Raw genomic sequence first — 23,686 nt, forward strand, 5'->3', positions numbered from 1 at the left:
TGTGGTACCGTTGGCCACACACTTGTCCTGAAGGGCCTTCATATGCACCAATGTGTAAAACAAAGCATGGCAGTTAAAATTGAGAGGAAATATTTTGAAGTATAAAATGTAAGTGACAGGGATATACTCTTAATAGGTCATAGAGGCCAGAAGCCCCCAAATCCTCTGAAGAGTGTTCACTATAAGGATCCAAGTCCGCCTCCTTAATGATCGAGGTGACCATTTTCATTGCGTAATCCTTATGGGTGATCAGCCTTTGGATGGGGCTAGGAGTGACGGGTCCTTTCCTGGTCATCAAACCCTTCCTGGCTCCATGACGAGGGGGAGGAGGAGGTGACGAAGCCTTCAACTGTTGCTCTCCAATCGGTTGACCTGTCCCCTTCTTTAACGGACGGTCTTCCTTGGCGTTATTCTTTCTCTTAAGTGTGGCTTTAGGGGCCACATTAGGAGCTGATCCCAACACCTGCTCTTTCTGCTTGCTCGCAGTGGTAGCTTTCCTTACCAACACTCTCTGCCTTCTTGCATCCATCTCTGAAGAACAAAAAACAAATAAAGAAGATGGGAGTAAAACAAAAGTAGATATGCACAACAGGTAAGCAAGGAAAGAGAACTTACAACGGTGGGAGAAGGCTTGTAGCCAACGGGCTTTTGGTGTCGGCACTGGACCACCACAAAAGGCGTCGATAAGTATCAAGTGTAACTAAATCCTTCCACTTCTTCTGCTCGAAAGGGATCTCCAAGACACCCCTAATGAAGCTCTCCTCCTCATCGGTAATCTCTGGGTGGACCTAGGCTAGAAACAATAAGAAATATATATAAGTATTTGGAGAAGCAGATGATGTAAAAAAAGAAAAAGGGGCAGACGGCACATTTGACTCCCTAACAATGCCCTAGGTATTATCGAACCCATTGGGCATGCTATGCCACTCCTTAAGTCTACACACCCAATCTGTTCCCTAAACGAAAAAATCTGAATGAAAAAATATCTATTCTTCTAGTTTCTATTCGAATTAGGCATGTTCAACACCAACCTAAGCGACGTCTTCCTTGCTAAGAAATGATAAATACCCTTTGACAAGGTAATCTGTTGGGGCTTATAACAGTAGAAGAAAGAACTCGTCAAGGGTAAGGCGACGATTGCCACCACTCAGTTGACTTTATATCACCTTTGCCCCAAAGAATATCCTCCACGCATTTGGGGCTATTTGGCTGACGGATAACCCAAGATAGTTAGCCAGCTGACGGTGCAACTCCATCAGTGACAACCTTAAACCTGTACCAAACATAGTGTCGTACATTCTGCTGTCTTCTGAGAGTAACACCTCTCGTATTTCCTTGGTAAACAGATGGGAATACTATCTAGGATTTGGAAACGGTCATGAAGTTTGTTCAAAACGTTTGGTGACATGGTTGGGTAGAAGTCATTCACCGTCCATATAAGAGGAAGGATGAAGGGCCTAGGACCGTCACCAACCTCTTGACGTTCCCCTTCCTCGTCAACCACTCCTTCGTCGCCTTCATCATTCCCTTCACTTTCTCCCTCTCCCTCTCCTTCCTTATCCTCATCACCCATAGCCTCCCCCTCGTCTTCTTCATACTCCTTTTCCTCCTCAGCAGGGGAGTGAGTAGATGGTTCCCTTTCTAGGGACAAGGTTAAATATTCCTCAGACTCACGGCCTGACGGGTAGAGTTCATAGGAGCTTGCACCCTTACGGACTAACGAAGATTGTTCACTCATTGCTTCTCTATCACCTGACATCTATTCACCTACAAGCGATGAAGGTATTCTAAGAAACTATTTGATGGGTCTCTATAGAGGTGACGACTAGGTGGAAAAGATAGAAATAAAATGAAAACAGAAAGGGAGAGAAGAAGACTTACTGGATAAATAGATGGCTTTGTAAAAGTGACGGGACTCACGAGACTGACAAAGGCACAGGCGATGGGTTGGCATGTATATTATGATCTCAAAGCTCTCAAGAGATGAAGAATAAAGTAAAGTAAAAGAAATGACTAGAGAGGGAAGAACTATTTATAAAGAGAAGAGGTGCGGTACATGAAACGATGCTCATGATTAGAAATGAGGCCAACTAGTAAGTGCCATGTGTCACCTAACATTTAAAATCTAGAGCTGCTGGCGCCATTTAATGACTTTCTCTTCAAAAATTGTAATTAATGACCATAAAATACTCACAATACTCCACAGCCTATCAGCTGAAACTGACGGAGCCATGGAGTAGGGGGCAGCTGATAGGGATGCTTTTACTAAGGACCAAACACATCATACAAGAGTAATCGACGACGCCTACAAGTCCGTTGATCCCTCAAGAGTAGATAGAGGGACTAGAGCGTCAGCATAAAAAGCGATGAGGCCACACTGAATCCTGATGAGGCGGACTGTTTGAAGGGCAAACGAAAGGCCGATGAGGAGAATCGAGAGCTGATGGGTTTGGCATGGCCTTGACCCTCATAGAAATTCACACAAGGAAACATCTTGCTAATCACGCAAGATGGACCTACTATAGATTCATATCTCCCTCATATGGAAAGACACCCTAAAATCTTGGAAACCCTAGTACTAGATCTTCTCCATAAGGAAAAATCTCCACTCTTAAGGGATCTTGGTTCCCACCAGCTGCTATATAAACACTAGACCTCCACTTTTCTCAGATACGCAAAAACTCTCTAGCTCTCTCACTATAGAGTTCATAGAGACTTCTCATTCTCTCACTTGACCTTTGGAGGGTTTTTGGCCGGTACCACACCGGTGCCTTCTGTTTGGTCCCTTTGTTCTTATTCACAGATACCCATTGAAGCGACTTGGAGCCTACAACTCACTGACGATTTCTGAACATCATCACTTTGCATGGTCATTGTTGGACAATTTTGAGTGGTCCTTTGGTTACACTATTAGATTCGGAATCAACTTTGTAGACTACAAAAATGAGAATAAAAGATACCCCAAATATTCTGCTTGTTGGTTCAAGAATTTCCTCAAGAAGTAGACGAATTATGCTCAAATTATGAACTATCTATTAGCAATGGATAGTCTCCAAACAATGAATTGAAGATAATTTATTTTCCATTTTTGCGCTCTTTAAATTATGTAACTTGTATGGAGCACAAGAATCTAATGCAGAAATGCTTGTTAAATAAGATATTATTTTATGAGTTTTAAACAAAAGATTTTTATTTTTATTTTTTATCTCTCATTGGTGATCGATTATCCAAGTTCACAAAAAAGCAATCCAAACTAGTAAATAGGTTATTTGATTTTCTAGGTCTAAACTTCAATACTGCTAATTATGTAGCTTATTCAGATCACTCCAAAGCTGAAAACGCAAGCTACATAACAAATTCACAAGCTAATTGTGGACACCCACCACATGACAACGCCCCTCTGGAAGGGTTTTTAGAGGGGGGAAAAAAGAAGAAGACGTGTTTGAGATTTTTTATTAAAAATCATGGGTTTTGAAGAGTGAAGGTGTCGCAACTTATTTTATTTTATTTTTAAAGGAAAAAAAACAAAAAATAAAAACTCTTTTTTATTTGATTGACTCAATGGATAAGAAAAATGATCTATGTCCACCAAAGACGAGTTCGGGGTCAAATTATGTCGTGGGAAGGTGTGAGGTACTCACGTATGCTGAATGCATGAGAATAAAATAGGCATGAGAAGGCATTCCGACTTATTTTGGAAATCATGTACTTGAATGCCCCTGGAGGCCAAAAAATATATACTAAAACTAGGCTTACTTAAATAAGTCTTAATAAGTTTTTCTGTTTTGTTTTTCTTTTTTTGTTAAGTGAAGAGAAAAGATGAGTGGATGACAGATTATACCTTCTAATATAATCCTATTTTTATCTTAATAGAGTATGAAGAGATAGACAATTAAAAAATTAAAATTAATATGAGTGTTTTGAAAACATGATTAAAAATAAAATAGAAAAAATAAATTTTTATGCTAAAATAGATTAATTTTTTCTCGAGTTGATGTGGATGGTCTAAGTTTGTAATTTAGAGGGTATCTATAAATTTACGTCGTACTTAAAATGTCAAACAATCAGTTGAAAGACAGCTATGATCACTTACATTAGCATGTCCTTTTCCATTTTTTTTCCTTTCGTCTCTATCTTTTTCTTTTCTAAATAAATTAGATTACGTAATGCTCCTCTATAAAAACCAGCAGATTATACCTAGTGCTACACGAAATGCCAAAATCAATTATGGCATTTCGAGGATATCCAGACTTAGGCCTCCTAGTTCTTCTTGCCTTATTGATTAATGTCATTGCTGTTTCATCAAGTCATGACACTTCATTCAACCGGACCAGTTTTCCCAGAGGTTTTATTTTTGGGACAGCGTCAGCGTCTTATCAGGTAACTAAGTCTCAATTTTCTCTATGTTAATTTGTATTATAATTTTTATTTTTCAAATGTCTTGGGATGTGAAGCATATGATCAATATCATTATGTGCACATGTGCCTTCTTTCAAATTTGCAGTATGAAGGTGCAGCAAAAGAAGATGGTAGAGGACCAAGTATATGGGACACCTACACTCATGAACATCCAGGTCTCTTTTTCTTTCTCTCCCCAACAATATGAAACTGGAAAGTATGAATTACCAATGAAATATTGTGCAATATTTAGATGAAATTTAATTTCGGAAAAATTATTTCAAGTCCTCTCCACAGAATGTACAACAGTTAAATCATTGATTTGTAACGGATGGTTTAGAGAGAATTAATGAAGTGATATTTGGTAGCCTATTTTTATCTGTATTTGAATTTGAATTAGACTCATTAATCATCATATTATCAACATTGATCCATTTCAAATGAAAATAATTTTTCTTTTTTATTTCAACTTAAATCAAAGCATATGGTATTAGGACCAAGTAAAATAGCTGCTCAATTCTCTGTACAGGTAGTGGCATTATAAAAATCTTTTTACTTCTTCCTGTTTTACACTGGATTTCACTTTTTCTGCGGAACTAGCTCTGGGAGGCTAGAGTATTCGCTCTTGCTTGCCAGAGCTTTTGTAGATTGTCAAAACCTGTGGGCCAAATTAGTATTGAAAAGCTCATGAAAATTTTGTATTTAATTTTAACCATCTTCTAGATTATGAAAATTTTGGTGTAATATTTAATTTTAACCATGAAATAATTCATTTCTATCTGGGAGGATCTTTATATTTTGTATTTAGTCCAAACCTTTGTAGCTTGATCCACTGGTTGACATTCGCCGGTATTTCCAAAAAAGATATTTAGAAGTACAAAGTTTTGGTCCAAACATGTTTGGAGCGTTAGGCTTCAATTGCCAATAAGAAGATGACATTTGTCCTAATTATGTGCAATGAATATGACTAACTTAGCTCAACCAACTAAGTGAGTCATGCACGTTGTACATAACTGGACACATGTCATCTTTCTATTAGTGGTTAGATCCTTAGACTAAACATATTTGAAATCAAACCTTTTCCTATTCACAATTCAAATTTCCTATTCTCCGACTATCAAATTACCATTACTTTTAAATGTCATTTGATATTTGTGTTTATGGTTGTTTATGCGTAAGCCAATGATTCAATTTGTTGTTATTAATAGTATTTATAAGTGTGTGAAAATTCAGAGCCAAACACCGATAGTCTAATTTAGTAAGCCAAGATTCTATTTCTTTCACTTTTATTTATTTTCTTGGTTGATACATTAGTAAGCGAAGACTTTTTTTTTTTTTTTTTTTGAGAGTTTTAATTTATGGTGTCCTCTCTTGATGATAGTTTTTTATTATTAGAGAAAGACACTAATCGGTTTTTAATATAGGCAAGAATTGAACCCCAGATCTCTTATTCAACCATTAGAGATTTTACCAGTTGAGTTAATTGAAACCTACTTATAAGCCAAGACTTATGCAATCATGCATGAAGTAAATGTGACATTTTAGTATATAGATTAATTAGTACTCTTTCTTTCACTTTAGATTTTTTTTTTTGGTTGATACATTAGTAAGCCAAGACACATGCAGTCATGCATGAAGTAATTAAATGTGGCATTTTAGTATAGACTAATTAGTAAACGCATGAAATTGGACATTGTTGTTGGTAAAATAATAACAACTCTCCCTTATATGGCCTAATTTGAATATAAGGGAATTCATTGTCTTAGTGTGGAATGGTAAATTCAAAAAACTGACAGGGGAAATGGATCATTATTGAGATTCTTTAAAATTATTAGGGTAATTTCATTAAAAGAATCTAAAATTTTTTAACAATAAGTCGTATAGATTTTGCTCCACTATTAATAAGTTAAAACTTTAAATAAATATAAAAATAATATTTATTTAAATATTGATGACTTAACAAGATCTATGACAGAGTTTGAGGATACTTGTCCCCAATTGATTTTTTAAAAAGAAAAAAGAAAGAATTAGAAGAAGAAGAACGTAAAATGTCACATTCCTATCTTTTTGTATTTATTTTTCTTCATTTTCTCCTCTCTTCCTTCCTTTCTTCCATAACTGAACTCCAAACTAGAAATAAGTTGTATATGTTATGGTTGTGACTCGTGAGGCTTAAGTACTAGTTCCATTTCTCTTATGGCTCTTAAATAGTAAAAGAAAAAATAGAATCCTTTGGTATTCTCTAAATAATTAACTTACAATGAAATTGCAGAAAGGATAACAGATAGAAGCACTGGAGATGTAGCTAACGATCAATATCATCGCTACAAGGTATATATGTTGTTTTGTGTTCATAATTAAAACTGGAAAGAAAACCACTCATATTAATTGGTAATTAATTACCAAGAGTTTTGTGGTACAATTACATAGTTTGATAAGCGAGGGTTCAAGTGCCCATGCACACGGACACACACACATGCACACGTATATATATTCTGAAGTGTGAAAAAAAGAAAAGAAAAAAAAGAAGCAAAAAGTTGTCCAAGAAAACTGCTTTGATAACCAGAAAAGGGAAAAGCGTTACACAGTAATACAAAATTGAGGGATTCATTCACCCCACTTTTTTTAACCAAGTTAACATCACATTTGTTTATACCGGCTTTTATCTTATCCCACAATTTCAGCTCACGGCATTTTGAATGTTATCCAAAACTTTTTCTTTTTAATTTCACTGAATTTCAATTGATAGTGGACCTTTTATTATTTTTAATCAAAATAATTTTTTAGAAAAAATAACTAATTGTCCTTGTACCGTACTCAAACACTAAAGCCTTTACCACATATTTTTTTTCTCCTTCATCTCTTTGACCATTTTGTTTCATACTACGGTTTTTTTTCTATCAATCCAAATTTGAATTCTTTGAAGAAAAGAGAACAAAAAGGTTGAATTCTAAAATTTTTCTAAAAAGCAAACAAGGTAGTGAAATTCGTAATTAGCCATTAACGACTTTTCTACATTTTCAAGGCCCAAATATAAGATATTCACAATATATCTCTTCATTTCAGATTTTTCCAACAATTTATATATGTTTTGTGATTATACTTTGCAGAAAGATGTTCAAATTATGCAAAAGATGCATTTAGATGCATATAGATTCTCAATCTCATGGAGTCGAGTACTACCAAGTAAGATAATCTTTTTCATAATCCCATAAAAGTTTAGATCCATCCAATGAAAAGGACATAAAAATGAGTACCATCAAGTACACTTCTTAGGTGGAATGGAATGGTTATTGTTTTGTGACCATATTATGTTTTTAACAATCTCATTTTTTAATCTAATTATTTCAGAAGGAAAACTAAGGGGTGGTGTGAATAGGGAAGGAATCAATTACTACAACAAGCTCATCAATAGGCTTCTACGCAAAGGTTAGGATTCAATATTAAAATTCCAAAATATCAAGAACTTATTTTACATTTTATAATTTACACTTTATTTTTCTATTACTGAATGTAGGTCTACAACCTTTTGTAACAATCTTCCATTGGGATCTTCCCCAAGCATTAGAAGATGAGTATGGTGGTTTCCTAAGTCCACACATTGTGTAAGTGAATGATTCACCAAAAATTTACCCAAAAAAAGAAGAATAATTTACCAAATAATCTATGCATATTCTCCATCCGATTATAGATGTTTTATGTATATATTGACTGTATCTTATATAATAATGATTTTAAACAACTACCATTTATAGTTAAAAAGAAAAAAGAAAAATTGAGGACATTTATATTAAGTGATAACCTACTATTTGTGTCAAAACCTAAAATTATTAAATTTAACCATTGTTTTAACAATTATATATATGGATTTCAAATCCCCTTAATAAGTGGGGCCCAACTCAATGACGGAGCCTAATCAAGGAAGTCAATTCCGTACCATACCGGCCGGTATGGCCGGTATATAATGTACCGGCTAGTGCATCGGTACAGGTACAGCCCTTGTTTCGTACCAAAAAAAATAACAGTCATACCGGCGAAATCTGGCTGTTTCGGCCAGTAAAGATTTTTCGGACCGGTACAAACAAGAAGAAAAAAGAAAAATAAAAGGAAGAAGAAGATGAGAAAAATGGGTCTGTGACTCACTTACTTGGTGCCTAATGACTGAGATCCCATTCCTCTCTATTGTAGCTGCCACTGCAACTTCTTTATTCTCCTTCTTCTTCTTCTTCTTCTTCTTCTTTTTTCCTACATCTTTGGTTTCTTCACTGCTAATGCACTACAACTGTGTGCTTTCAACTTTGTGTCTTTCAAATTTTCTTATCTAATATTTAGTCAATGATGCTAGATGGTTAGGTGGAACTATATGAAACACTCAAAAGTGTCGAATATTTTTCAAACTTGTCTTTAGTATCAATTCATTTCCACCAACCACGTAGCCCATGCTCTTAACTTTTTGTTTGCCCCTGTACTTTCTTTTTCTTTCATTACCAAGGTATTAGGCACATGTATTGATACCCACGCACCCACAGTCACGTAGAGGGATATAAATATATATATATATATATATTATATAACTACAATGGTACACACTAAAATATATTTACGTTGTTGGTTTCTCTAAAGTATATATTTTTATTGTTGTTATTGATTAGATGAGTGACATAAATTTATCATTTTAAAATTTTATATATATATATATATATTAGTGGAAATCCCAAAACGGTACACCGGTATTGATCAGTACCCAAAATATATCGTACTGCTGGCCAAACCGGTATAGTTTCCGGTACGGTATTGACTTCCTTGAGCCTAATAGGTGAAATTTTTAATTTAAAAAAAAAAAAATGGGACATTGAGTGGAAAGACAAGTTCAAACTCAATACCATTATAAAATTAGTAAGTCACCATTTGTCCCAAAATGTTAAACTATCAAGAAAAAGTGAGTTTATTTAGCGATTATTCTAACATGTGCATCTACTATTCAGTAATGATTTCCGGGACTACTCAGAACTTCTCTTCAAGGAATTTGGTGATCGGGTAAAGCATTGGATCACACTAAATGAGCCATGGACTTTCAGCAATAATGGTTATGCAGGAGGATCATTAGCACCAGGTCGATGCTCTGCCTGGCTAAATCTAAATTGCACTGGCGGGAATTCAGGAACAGAGCCATATTTGGTGACACACAACCAACTGCTTGCTCATGCAGCCGCTGTTGAAGTGTATAAGAAAAAATATCAGGTTCGACTTTCAAAATTTTAACATATTAAATTTATAATTAAAAAAAAAAAAAAAAAACCCTAAATATACATGGTTGGTTTTCAAATGATACAGTTCCACATAAATAGCAATTTCTAAAACCAATTTGAACAATGATAATGAATTTTAACTTAGATAAATATAAGAAATCCCTTGAATAAGCTTTGATTGTAAAAAAGATGTTCACCATGCAGGCAGCACAGAAAGGTGCAATAGGGATAACGTTACCGAGTCACTGGATAATGCCACTGTCTGATACAGAGAGTGACCGCGGGGCTGCGCTACGTTACCTTGATTCTATGTTTGGATGGTAAGTTCTGCTTGATGGTTTTTATTTTACATTTTATAATTTAATCCTTTCCGTTTGAAGGATGTAATTAATGGGTACAATTTGTTAATTATACCCATATCACTAAATTTCTCAACCTTAATGAAGGCAAAATCAAAAGTAGATCTCTCAATGATTAATTATAGAGAGATGCTACGTCTACAACATTTTTACAAAATTTTTACAACAAATCATGGGTGGTTAGTTGTTATTGGTTCAAATTTAAAACTAACACTAAGATTACTTTTTTGCCCCAACAAAAACAACCAGTAACAACTTGCCACTTAGGATTTGTTGTAAAAATGTTGTAGAAATATTGTAGACATAGCATTTCTCTTTATTATATATTGAAGTCGGGCAAGATCCGGAAATTTTGCTTGGGGGTAGGTAGCACTTATATATATAGTTTTTTTTTTTTTTTTTTTTTTTTTTTTTTTTTTTTTAAGATAAAGTCTTGAATTTTTTTAAATACTAAAATAAATTTTTCACAAAAAAAAATCATTATTCATAAGTATAGTGAATATATAAGTTATCAAAATATTTACGTCTACTAAACAATCCTAAAAAGAACTTAATATATTTTTATATTCTAATAAACATACAAAAGTTATCTAATTTGATATTGAAACAATTAAAAAAAAAATCACTCTTTGGATTTTAGAGGACTAACTCATTTTTATAAAGAGCTATTTATAATCAAATGATATCACGTCAGCAGTATCAAAATTTAATAAGTGAGAGACATGTTTGCAAAAAATAATTATCCACTAATAAATGAAAGACGTGTTAGTGTGTAGTTATTTTTTGCACACATATCTATCGTTTATTAGATTTTAATATGAATGACGTGGTGGTATCATTTGATACAAAATACTATTTCCATTTGGACAAACTTTTTCCAATTAAAAATTTATTGGGAAAAAATCAAGAAGTCTGCTTTGAGAAACTTCCCTAGCTTGTTTAAATGACCTAAATTTTCTTTTCTTTTCTTCTTTCCCTTTTCGTTGTTGTTTAACTCAGTTGTGCATTTGGCAAAAAAAAAAAAAAAAAAAAAAAAACCTTTTAAGGTTTTTGAGTTGAATTTGATGGACTATACTATGACCAATTTTTTTTCTTCCTTTTTATTATAATTTTAGCAAATAAGCAATCACCAAAATGCATGCATCCAAAATCACACTATTTCTTCTGATTTTCTTTTTCGTTAAGATGAAATCGTCACTTTCAAACTAAATATCACACCACCTTTTGGTTGGCTTTCTTTAGAATTTTTTCAACTTATGTATGTACAAATTTAATAGATTAACAATATGCATAAATTTTAAATTTTCTATTGTTTTTGCAGGTGCATGGACCCATTGACAAATGGTGACTATCCGCATAGCATGCGATCTCTCGTTAAAGACCGATTACCCAAGTTCACCAAAGAGCAATCCAAGCTGGTAAAAGGGTCGTTTGATTTTATAGGATTAAATTACTATACTGCTTATTATGCAACTTATGCCACTCAACCTACCGGTGATAGAGCAAGTTACGCGACAGATGCTGCCGCTAATCTTACTGGTAAGTACAAATTCAACACTTGCAGCCATGCTTATGAGTTTCTTATTTATCTAATATGGTAATACTAACTGGGTCATTCTTTTTCTTGTCTTTGCACTTTGCAGCTTCACGGAATGGGATCCTCCTTGGTCCAGCGGTATGTACTAGCTAGCTAAATACATTTCAACATTTTTGTTCTAGTAGTTAGAGGAAAAATAAACAACTTTTTCTTTTTTTTAGTATATTGAAAGTACTCAATGTCCTAGCATTCTAGAAAGTTCATAAAGAAAATAGTAAAGCTATTATCAATTTTACGGGAACAAAAATTATAAAGTGACGAGGTAATGAATATGATTGATGTCATATCAATAATGCGATTATATAAATATAAAATAAATAAATAAATATATATATATATATATATATATTCTATCTTGCAATTAAAGATAATCACATCATGTTGCCTTATGTTAGTATCCCTTAAAAATCGCAGACTGCTTCAAGTTGGCTCTATATTTATCCTAAAGGAATTCAGGAGATTTTGCTGTATATTAAGAGGAAGTACCACAATCCACTTATTTATATCACCGAAAATGGTAATTTCCTGTAACTCATTTTTTTTCTTTTATTATCCCGCAAGCTCATGAAAAATTGGAATGTTATTGCTAGTTATGAGATTTCCATTTGAAGCTAAATTCTCCCAACTATATTTGTAGGAGTGGGTGAGTTCAATAATGCTACTTTGTCACGTAAGGAATCCCTTGCTGACCAACAAAGACTTGAGTATCACCGTGACCATCTTTGGTATCTTCTTAGGGCTATCAAGTAAGTGCTCTCTCTCTCTCTCTCTCTCTCTCTCTCTCAAAATTATAGAATTCTAACTGGATTTCACTTCTTTCTTTGGTATATATAGGGAAGGCGCTAATGTTAAGGGATACTTTGCATGGTCATTGTTGGATAATTTTGAGTGGTCCTCAGGTTACACTATTCGATTCGGACTAAACTTTGTAGACTATAAAAATGGGAATAAAAGATACCCTAAACATTCAGCCCATTGGTACAAGAAGTTCCTCAAGAAGTAGACACCGACTATGCTGAAATTATGAACTATCTATTAGCATTGGGTTGTCTTCAAACAATATACTGAATATATTTTCTTTTCCATTTGTACGCTCTTCAAAGTATGTAATCGGTATAGAGCTCAAGACTCCAATGCAGAAATGATTGTTAAATAATATATAATTTTATATATACTACATAGAAAACACTCCAACTGTTTTGAATTCCAAGAAAAGAAAATGCTAGAACTATGATAAATTTTACTATATAAACCTTATAAAATAATGTCTCAAGAATATAATTAGTGTCATTTAAAAAACATATTATGTGAATATTTAAATTGCTTTTCTTAATGGTTCATTTGTGCATATGTTAAGGAGGAATTTAATGGATCCCATTGCCAAAAAAAAAAAAAAAAAAAATCTTTAGCTAATAAATATGTAACTGTACCAAAAAAATCCGATCGATTATAATTAAAAATTGAATGTTAACTATTGTCTTCAGACACTCATTAATAGGACTTTATTTAAATGATATTTTTTGGGATTTGTGACATGTTAATTAATAAGCATCTCTAACATGCTTCACCTCTTCCAAAAAAAAGCATTTTTGTCTCATTTTTCTTAAAAAAAAAAAACAATTTTTTTTTAAAATTTTATAAAAAGAGTTTAAAAAAATAATGGATACTAAACATAACTTCTTTTATCAATATAAACAAACTAGTAAAATTGAAAAGTTTGACTTTTTGCTGACCTTATGAGAGCTTGCCAATTCAACTTCAAAAGTCCCACAAATTTTCACATCACCAATAAATAAATAAATAAATATATATATATATATATATATTTATATCTTTATCTTTTATTATCATACTTTTAGGGAGAGAACAAGAAAACCGTAAACTGGCAATGGAAGATGTAATTCAACCAATTTTCTGTTTTTCTATTGTTGCATTTGGCTGCTAAGAAAATCTCAGAAATTAGGGCAAGGAAATTTACTCTCCAATCCATAATTATTTTTATTAGGCTTTTATCAAGTTGGGGAAAATTACACTTCGCCACCTTAAACAATACCTCTGATTACACTTTGCACTCTAAACTTTCCAAATGCACATTTTGTATCCTAAACTATGATCATTGTTACACTTTGCACATTAACATCAACTTTGCTGTTAACTTGGACGGAAGAATATAACATTAAGTGAAAAGACCTAATTGCCCATTCTTGATCCCTTAAAAACAAAAGAGAAATTGTACTTTACCACCAAAACTATACTCATGATTACACACTTTGCATCATAAACTTTGAATTTTCATCCAAGTTAATAACAAAGTTAATTATGTTGGGGTTTAAAGTGTAACAAGAGTCATAGTTTAGGGTGCAAAACGTGCATTCGAAAAGTTTAGGATATAAAAAGTAATATGAGATATAGTTTAGGGTAGTATGTAAAGTTTAATTTCCCCATTAAGTTGAGATTTTTATTGATTTTTCAGGGTTAATTTTTGTTTGGGGGTGTATGTTAGTACATAGGACCAGTTTTACATACCATAGAAACAAGGTCAAAGCCTGAAAAAGGAAATTAAGAACCTTCTTGTAATTCATTGTCAAACCCTTCTTTGGAGCCTGCTACTAACCTTGTTAGCTTCTTGGACTCCACTTGAGATTGGTCCCGAGCCCGACACAGTACTTTCGAGACGACATCATCATCTAACAAGGTTAGTCCTAGGTTCCTATATGTTTGTATTTTAAAAAAGCATGTCTTCATGTGTCCTGGGGCTGGGATGTTAAGCATGATACATATGTGCTAATGTGTGTTTAAATTCCAGTATGAAGGTGAAGTAAGAAAAGGAGGTAGAGGACCAAGTATATGGGATATTTTTACCCAGAATCTATCCTATGTTGCCTTATTTTCTTTGGTAACTTGTGTTTCATCCAAGACCTTGCTCATTGGAGCACACTTGGTCTAGGTAAAGGGTGCAATGGCCTCTACCTACTGGAAGATAGCAATTTTGTCTCTTCTTTTGTTTCAACTGCTTTTTCTGTTAATAAAACTCGGCCACATATATGGCACTTGAGGCTAGGGCATCCTTCCATTGCCAAGTTGAATTTACTCAAGTCAAATAATGTATAGATTTGTGATTCAAATGAAGATTTCTTTTGTGCTGTTTGTCCTTTTGCCAAACAGAAAAGATTGCCTTTTAATGAAAGTTTACATATTTCTGAGAATTGTTTTGGTTTGATTCATTGTGATTTGTGGGGTCCATTTTCTGTATCTACCATTGATTCTTACAAATATTTCCTCACTATAGTGGATGATTGCTCTAGATGTACATGGGTTTACTTGTTGAAGCACAAATCACAAACTCAGTCCATATTAGAGAAATTTTGCACTATGGTTGAAACTCAATTTTCTAGGAAAGTAAAGGTCATTAGAATTGATAATGGAACTGAATTCATCATGAGTGAGTTCTTTGCTAAAAGGGGCATTTTGCATTATTTGAGCTGTGTTGAAACTTCTCAGTAAAATGCAATTGTAGAGAGGAAACATTAACATATCTTGAATGTAGCAAGGTCACTTATGTTCCATTCTCATTTGCCTTTACATCTTTGGGGGCATTGTGTTTTAACTATTGCATATCTGATTAATAGGATTCCTAGTACACCTCTATCTCACAAAAACCCTTATGAGGTCCTTTATGGCAATCCTCCTTCCTATGCTCATTTAAGGGTCTTTGGCTACCTTTGTTATTGTTAGGACATATGTGATTCACTTGTTAGGAACATATGTCACTATTTTATGTAATTGGCTAATCCTTTAACAAAATGCACTTTACTTGTAATTAGGTAGATCTAGGTGTTTTTAATACTTCAGGAAACTGTGTTTCAAGATCGAGTGTTGAAGTCATCAAGTCTGTCCAAGAAACAAGCTGAATAGTGCAAATTCATTAAAGCTCGACAATTGGCTCGACAATTGGCTCGACAGCTGCTCTATCGAGTTTAAGAAAGCTGTTTCAGCCCGTGTGCTCAACACCTTCTCAACAGCTGCTCGACAGCTCCTATCTGTCAAGGTTTAAGAAAAACAAATTTTCTGTTTTGTTTTCTTGGGATCCGTGAATGTGTCTTTAGGCCTTCTTTTCTCACAACCCTAGACATATAAAAGGATTATTTTAAGGGCCGTCAAAGAGTTCACAAGTTGCACAAGTGTTGAGCAAAGTTTATTCAAGCAAATTGTGACTGGAGATAGAATTTGCCCTAGTTCATCGTTCTTGAAGAAGTTGCTATGTATGTGGACCGCAGGGTTTTGTGACCAAGCATCTTCTTGATCTTCATCATTGGGATGAAATAAAGAACTTTGCAGCAAACAACCTTCTCTAGTTAGTGATTGAAATCACGTACTGGGATCCGCGCAATTGGTTAGTCACATACTTAGGAGCCGTGCATCAAAAAGAGAAATTGTCACTACAGAACAAGTCCAATTGGGTATTGGGGTAAGGGTTAGGTTGGTATAAGGTACTAGGATTCCTTTATTTGTAACCGTTTGTTATGATAATAGTGGAATTTCGGGAGTGGTGACTTGAAAATCACCTGGTGGGGTTTTTGCTGTATAGGTTTTCCCCATTCGTAAACAAATCCCCGTGTCAAATTTATTTTCTATTGCATACTTAGTTTATTGGTGATTTGTTTGTGCTACCACACGTTTGCATGTTAATTAACTTAATTAATTCACTTGGCTAAATTAATTAGTTAATTCATCATAAGGGGTCAATTCGTTTTTGGCCTATCAGTTATGCTTCTACACTTGCACATAACAGGTCCAAATTTACGACAAGAGCAAGAAGGTGTGTCTTTCTAGGCTATCCTTTTGGCATAAAAAGTTACAAAGTTTTAGACTTGTCCATAAATGCAGTTTTCATATCTAGAGATATGGTTTTTCATGAAAACATATTTCCTTTTATTGATGGTAAAGCCTCAATTTCAGACCCTTTTACTTCAATTACTAAAGTTGATGGTCTTGCATCTTCCAACTCAGGTAATGATTTTTTTGGCACTCCTATTACTATCCAAGATGAGTCTATTGCTTATTCAGATCTTGTTCCTGATCCTATTCTAGTTTAGGTTTCTTCTCTCCATTCTGATTCCTCTCTTGTAGCTTTTGATTCTACTGATTCTTTAGTTCCTACTTCTGTCACTTCAGTACCTGCTTCTACATCAGCTCATGAACCACCATCAACACCTATCAGAAGATCATCTAGGTAATCCACTAAACCAGTCTACTTACAGGATTATGCTTGTGCTACTACTCATGTTTCTGGTGCATCTTATGATGTGGCTGATGGGCTCACTTACTTCCATTTAGAGCCTTGTTATTAATCATATCTGTTGGCAGTTAGCACATCACCTCAAGAGCCACAATTCTTCTTCCAAGCTGTTAAAGATCCTCTTTCGAGAGCATCAATGGATAAAGAAATTTAGGCCCTTGAACAGACTCAGACTTGGGAGTTTACCACCTTACCTCTTGGTAAAATCCCTATCGGGTGTAAGTGGGAGTATAGGACTAAGTTGAATCCTAATGGAATAGTGGAGAGATACAAGGCCAGACTTGTGGCTAAGGGGTACACACAAAGGGAAGGCATTGATTTTCTTGAGACCTTCTCTCCTGTTACTAAGATAGTCATTGTTAGAGTCCTTATTGCTTTAGCAGCTGCTAGGGGTTGGCCCCTTCACCAATTGGACATAAACAATGCTTTTCTACATGGGGATTTAGATGAAGAAGTGTACATGTCATTGCCTCCTGGTTTTCACAATAAGGGGGGTAATTCAATTGCCTCCCCTTCTTCAAATTCATCTGCTCCTCCTGTTGTCTGCAAGCTGCTTAAATCCCTTTATGGTTTCAGACAAGCTTCAAGACAATGGTAAACAAAACTGTCATACATTATTCAGCAACTTGGATTTGTTCAATCTACTGTTGATAAGTCTCTTTTTGTTCAAGCTAAAGGCTCTTTGTTCACAGCTTTATTGGTCTATGTGGATGACATGGTCATCACAGGAAATGATCCCATTTGTGTAGCAACTTTGAAGTCAGTTTTGGATGCTAAATTTGGAATTAAGGATCTTGGATCACTTAAGTTCTTCTTAGCACTTGAAATTGCTAGAAGCAAGAAGGGAGTAAGCTTAAACCAAAGGAAGTTTGCTTAAGACATTTTAAAGGAAACAGGCATGATAGGTTGTAAGCTTGCTAAATCTCCAATGGAACAACAATTGAAACTGTCAAAGGACAATGGTGAACTTCTATTAGATTCAAGCAAGTATAGAAGGCTCATAGGTAAATTGATGTAATTGACACTGAGTAGACCTAATATCACATATGTCATGAACAGGCAGGCTACAACAAGAATCTTGCAATATGTCAAAGGTACACCTGGACAAGGGATTTTCTTTCCTAGTGATTCATATTTACAATTCAGAGCATACTGTGATGCTAACCGAGCAAGATGCCCAAATACAAGGAAATCACTTATTGGATATTGTGTTTTTCTTAGAGATGCTTTAATTTCATGGAGATCAAAGAAGCAATCAGTGGTATCAAGATCTTCAGTTGAAGCTGAATATAGATCTATGGCAAGCACCACCTATGAAGTTACTTGGATTTTATTCTTACTAAGAGATTTGCAAGTGAAGCATGAAAAGTCAGTTTTGCTTTACTATGACAACTAGGGAGCATTGCATATAGCTGCAAATCTAGTCCCATGAGAGATCAAAACATATAGAAGGAGAATGTCACATTGTTAGAAACAGAGTTCTAGATGGTACTATCAAGACTTTCCATGTTGCATCCAAGAATCAATTGGCAGATATTTTTACTAAGGCACTTGGTGTCGATAACTATGTTAGAATGGTTAAGAAATTGGGATTGATTAATATTTTTGCTCATCAAGTTCAATATCCAGAGTATATTGTGGATGATCAAGCAACAAGAGCTTTGCTCTTGAGGGGGGGGTGTTAAACTTGATGAGATCAATCTCAATGTTGGTGATGCTAGGACTAATGCTAGTGATGTGGAAGATAAGTCTAGAATTGATACCAATGCAATGAAAGGCAAGACCACGATCCCAAGGGTAGAGCATAAGGTAATGGACATGAGCTACTTAATGGAGACAATAGAAGCCATCCCTTACCATGACTTGTTTATACACAGTTATGTGGAATTGCTGCCACGTGGCTTAGGGAGATAAGGTTGTGATATAAATTCTTGTAATCATAGGTAGTTGTAGTATAAGCTTGTAACCACTTTTCCCTTCAAAAGTGGAAATTAGTTTTTCTTTAGTTTTATTAGATAGCTCTTGTATTTTATTCGATTGTGTGGGTTGTATTGCTTAGTTTTCTTCAATAAAACTCAGAGTTTTATTTAGAGAGAGCCTTCACTTTTTACATGGTATCAGAGCCTTGGCTAGCACAGATTCACTGATTTCCTAGCCAATCCCTCTTCAATTTTCTTTCTTTGATCAGATATTTTCCTAAGAAAATTCATTCTTTTAACTTCTGATGAATTTTCTTGAGAAATAATCTCGTTCTCTTTGATATTCATCTCCCTCAATTGAGTTCTTGAGCACCATCCATGGTGTCCCCTAAATCGAGCAATTAAACCAATTGTACCTCTTAACCAAACACTAAAATCAATTCTTCAAATCTTCTAAATCCATATTTTCTCAATTCAAATGAAAATCCAAGCAACATCTTGGTTACATAACCACTGCTTGGAATGAAGAATTATCACTCTTGGTCTAGGGCTATGATCTTAGCTCTCACTACCAAGAAGAAGATAGGTTTCATTAATGGCAAAATTGTTGAGCCAGACCCAGAATCTCCTCTCTATGAAGATCGGTTAAGACTTAAGATGCAACACAATGGTGATTTCATGGATGATCAACTCCATGCACATTAATGTATCTAGCAGCATAATGTACTGTCAAACTGCCAGAGAGATGTGGCTTGAATTGCAAAAACTCTTTTCACAGGGTAGTGGTCCCAAAATCTACAATCTTCAAAAGGAGATTTCTAACATCTCTGAGAACCAAATGACAATCATAGAGTACCTCACAAGATTCAAGAAGCTACGAGATCAACTGCTCAATTTGGAGCCATTACCAGAGTGTACCTGTGGAGCAATCAAAACCCTAAATGCTTCTTATGACAAGACTTATGCTATGAGGTTCTTGATGGGTGAGAATGAGAATTTTGAGACTATAAGGACTCAAATTCTGATGCAGGAGCCTTTTCCTTTGATTAGCAAGATTTATGCCTTGGTTCTTCAAGAAGAGCCTCATAAGAGTGTAGGACATGGAGGATCTTACACTACAAAGCCTAATTCAATAGCAATGTAGCTAATTCGAAGGGAAGTAGCTCTGGTAATCCTACTTGGAACAAAGGAAACAACAAAAGGGAGAGACCTTTATGCACTCACTGCAACATGCTTGGACATACAATTGATAAATGTTACAAGTTACACGGTTATATAAGAGTATATAGGATGCGGTATCATCAGTAGTTCCATAAATTGTGGAATGCTGTATGATTTTCTTCGACCAAGTTTAGGGATGATTATGCTCCACCCACAAATGTAAATCCAAACGACTTGCCATTTAGCTGTCAATGGATACTCTCAGTATTAAACAAAGCCATATTCAAAACTATTGTGGCTTTGGAGTCATATAAATTCTCAGATGTAGCAAGTATTGTGTATTCATGGTGGCAATACCAACTGTGTGATGTTTTTATTGAAGCAATTAAGCCTTTCTTTGCAAGTCAAAATTAATGTGGTGCATGTTTTTGATTGGATATTTGATTAGTTGAGTGTGTAGTGTGGTGCATTTGCAAATCCAACCTTGGTGTTTAATTTAATATTTTTCTCTCCAATCTCTCTCTCTCTCTCTCTCTCTCTCTCTCTCTCTCTCTCCGAGAATAATATAGCCATTTTAGACTTTGCTCTCTCACTCCCTCTCTAATTGAGCTTTCCCCTTGCACCAAAAATTAGAAGGAAAAAAGAAAAAGAAAAAGAAGAGGATTAAGATCTTAAAAACTCCATAGAAATTTTATAATCATATCCATTCATATAGTTCGATTTTAGTGCAAAATATGTTGCTGGTTTATAAGTTTTAGCCCATTAGCAATTTTAGTCCTTAAAACTAAAAGTGATTACATTTAGTTCTTAACAATTTATAGTGATTGGTTCGAGTTCTTAAGAAAGATAAAGTGATATTTTCAGTAAATAAAGTGATATTATTAGTAACTACCAAATTGAAAATGATCATATAAGTCCACCATTCGAACTCAGAGAAAAGTAATGTAATCACTGCTTGCCACATGTCTAAGTTGTGTCGAAGTGTGTGACTTTTTGACATCCCCCCCCCCCCCCCCACAAACACCAATCTTCTTATAACAAAAAATTCATTAATTAAATTTAGTATAATGTTTTACTTGATTCAAACATTTAAAATCACTAATTGAATTAGTTATCTCAACCAAAATTATGGCAAAATATAATCTAACAATAAAATATTTACAACATTGATTACAAACATCACTCACCTTTTTAAAGAGTCCACTTAATGTGTCATCCTTCGATATTGAAGTTGAGCTAATTTTCCTCTCTTCGGCCTTGCTTGAAGTCAATGCACCTTTAAGTTTTTTGTTAGGCTGTCCAATATTTAGAGAAGCTTCTTCTTGGACTTTTGTAGGTACTTTTTTACAAATACCAATATCATGGCCTTTAACTCCAGCTAAGTGTGCTTTAATCCTTGTAGCACCCCAACAAAATTACATTCACAAAACTTACATTTGAAATGACCATTTAGTTCTTCAACATACTCTCAAAATCGATCTTTCTTTCGAACCATATTTCTTTTGCCTTACAATAAATAGATAAAGAATATAATATTAGAATATGAAAATTGATAGTAAAATTGGATCTATAGAAGAATAACAAATAATTTAAAATAAATGGATCTATAGAATTATAAAAATAAGCTTTTTCATGAAAAAGAATAAGCTTTTTCTAATTTTTTAAAAATATTATATAATTATGTTATGTCTTTTTCTCTCTATACTCTATAGCACATACATATACTATAAATATAATTAAATCAAAATCAGATTAACTTTTTGTACACACCTAAATTTTAAAGGCTAGATAAGCTTCTTATTTTCTTTTCTTTTCTTTTTTTTATTTGAGAGAAAAATAAGCTTCTTCTTGAACAATTTTAGTAGTTTTTTACAAATAACAAGATCAATAACTTCAGCCAGATGTGATTTAATCCTTGAAACACCTCCATCAAACTTATGTTCACAATATGAAAGAAAAAAAGAAAAGAACTCTAGTGTTTGAAACTCGAGATTCTCAAAAAAAAAATATTTGGACAAGAACTCGAGTATTTAATTTTCAAGATCAAAACTACTCAATGCTCTGTTTAGGCTGAGAGATTGCTCTGTTTTGCTCTGTTTTTCCCAGTGGAACTCGACTCGAGTTCCACTCAAAAACTTGAGTATTTAATTCTCAAGATCAAAACTGCTCAATGCTCTGTTTAGGCTGAGAGATTGCTCTGTTTTGCTCTGTTTTTCCTAGTGGAACTCGAGTTTCATAGACTCGAGTTCCATTGAGAATTTTTTTTTTCCTCTGGACGTGCAAAACTGCTTAATAGGCAAACCAGAAACTGGGAAATTTTTGTCACTAGGAAATTTTTGTCACTGGGAAATTTTTTTTTTTTCCTGGACATGCAGGCAAACCAGAAACTAAAATGTATGCATGCACCTGCTGAGAAATAGAGATAGAGAAGCTGAGAATGTAATCCATAAACACTCATTGAGAGGCAGAGAAGCTAAGAATGTAAATGCACTTAAATTACATCAAAAGGCGTTCTCAATAGGCACCAAACTATAGAAACTGTTACGCTCTCTGCATAAACATAGTTTTACAATGCAAATGCACTTACATCGCAGCAAAAGGCATTCTCAATATATCAACATTCTAAACATGCCCAACCACGCTTAATTTGCAGTTCTAACCATACTACTCAAATCACAATCTTCATAGAGGTACATTGGATAGAGAATTACAAGTACATTCAACAAAAACCAAAAAGTTCACATAGAGCCAATACAATGTAGTCACTTTCCTGAGATCGGCGGTCCGCACGACAAAAACGTCATCCATGGAAGCATGCCTGAAAAACGTAGAGTAATCACGTTAGGAGACAAGATAGTAAACATTAGGTAAACATCGATGAACAACAATTATTTAACCGATGCATAACTTTTTGCAATCTACCTACCTAGTGTGGAACATGACCACTTGTGGAAAGGCCACGAGACTGCGGACATTTTCTGCAGTTATGCCCAGAAGCATGACACAGTCCACATGTCTGCTTGGGTTGACTCTCTATTAAATCTGCGTCCTCCCTCCGCTATCTTGGTTCTCGATCCTTATTCCTCACTCCATCCATCTCATTCCTTATTCACTGGTCGACCTTTGGCCCGTAACAATGTTGGATTAGGCAACCACTTTGGCCCCATGGGATCCCTCCACAATGACTATGACTTAAGAACCACAAATGCATGCTTATAAGTGTTAAGGGCATTGTTCAAACCATAACATGGGTGAATATATGTGGTCGAATCAATATGTAAATAGTCACATACTCTAATTGCATGTGAACACGGGATCCCTATGTTTTGCCATTTCCCACAACTGTATGTTCTTTCCCATAACTGAACTTCATAACTGTGGTTTCCCTTTCCTGCGCTACACATGTTGGGTTAGGTAATTACTTGAAATATCAGCTCTTCATTGCTAAATGGCTTGAGATAGTGTTTCTTAGATTTACGCTTATTTCCATCCCATGTGGATAAGGCATATTCACTCCATTTTTTACCCTCTGACAACTATTAATGGTATTCTTTGTCCCGGTCATGGAAATATTCAACGAGTTTGTTCCAAGTGAACTCAACCAACGCGGCAATAGGAAGGCCCCGTGCACCTTTCAGTACACCATTGAAGCACTCTGATATATTGGTTGTCATTGCCCCAAAACGTCTCCCACCATCATGTGA

The 23,686-nt window shown here is 34.6% G+C and overlaps 1 protein-coding gene across 1 annotated transcript; it reads left to right on the forward strand.

Moving 5' to 3' along the window:
* The first annotated feature begins 4,227 nt into the window (after positions 1 to 4,227).
* LOC126718518 (beta-glucosidase 12-like) lies at positions 4,228 to 12,606 on the forward strand. The gene is made up of 13 exons (XM_050420753.1): positions 4,228 to 4,380; positions 4,505 to 4,574; positions 6,671 to 6,729; positions 7,509 to 7,584; positions 7,750 to 7,827; positions 7,916 to 8,003; positions 9,384 to 9,639; positions 9,852 to 9,967; positions 11,328 to 11,545; positions 11,650 to 11,681; positions 12,018 to 12,120; positions 12,241 to 12,349; positions 12,438 to 12,606. The coding sequence occupies exons 1-13, from the start codon at positions 4,228 to 4,230 to the stop codon at positions 12,604 to 12,606; spliced, it is 1,527 nt and encodes a 508-aa protein (XP_050276710.1).
* The last annotated feature ends 11,080 nt before the right edge of the window (positions 12,607 to 23,686 follow it).

This window comes from Quercus robur, chromosome 1, assembly GCF_932294415.1.
Source record: "Quercus robur chromosome 1, dhQueRobu3.1, whole genome shotgun sequence".
Taxonomy (NCBI): domain Eukaryota; kingdom Viridiplantae; phylum Streptophyta; class Magnoliopsida; order Fagales; family Fagaceae; genus Quercus; species Quercus robur.

Bases quoted from the DNA above. Each gene is read 5' to 3' on its own strand.
- LOC126718518 (XM_050420753.1), top strand. From the start codon at position 4,228: ATGGCATTTCGAGGATATCCAGACTTAGGCCTCCTAGTTCTTCTTGCC. The intron at 4,381-4,504 runs GTAACTAAGTCT...TCAAATTTGCAG, and splicing joins CAGCGTCAGCGTCTTATCAG to TATGAAGGTGCAGCAAAAGA. The intron at 12,350-12,437 runs GTAAGTGCTCTC...TGGTATATATAG, and splicing joins TATCTTCTTAGGGCTATCAA to GGAAGGCGCTAATGTTAAGG.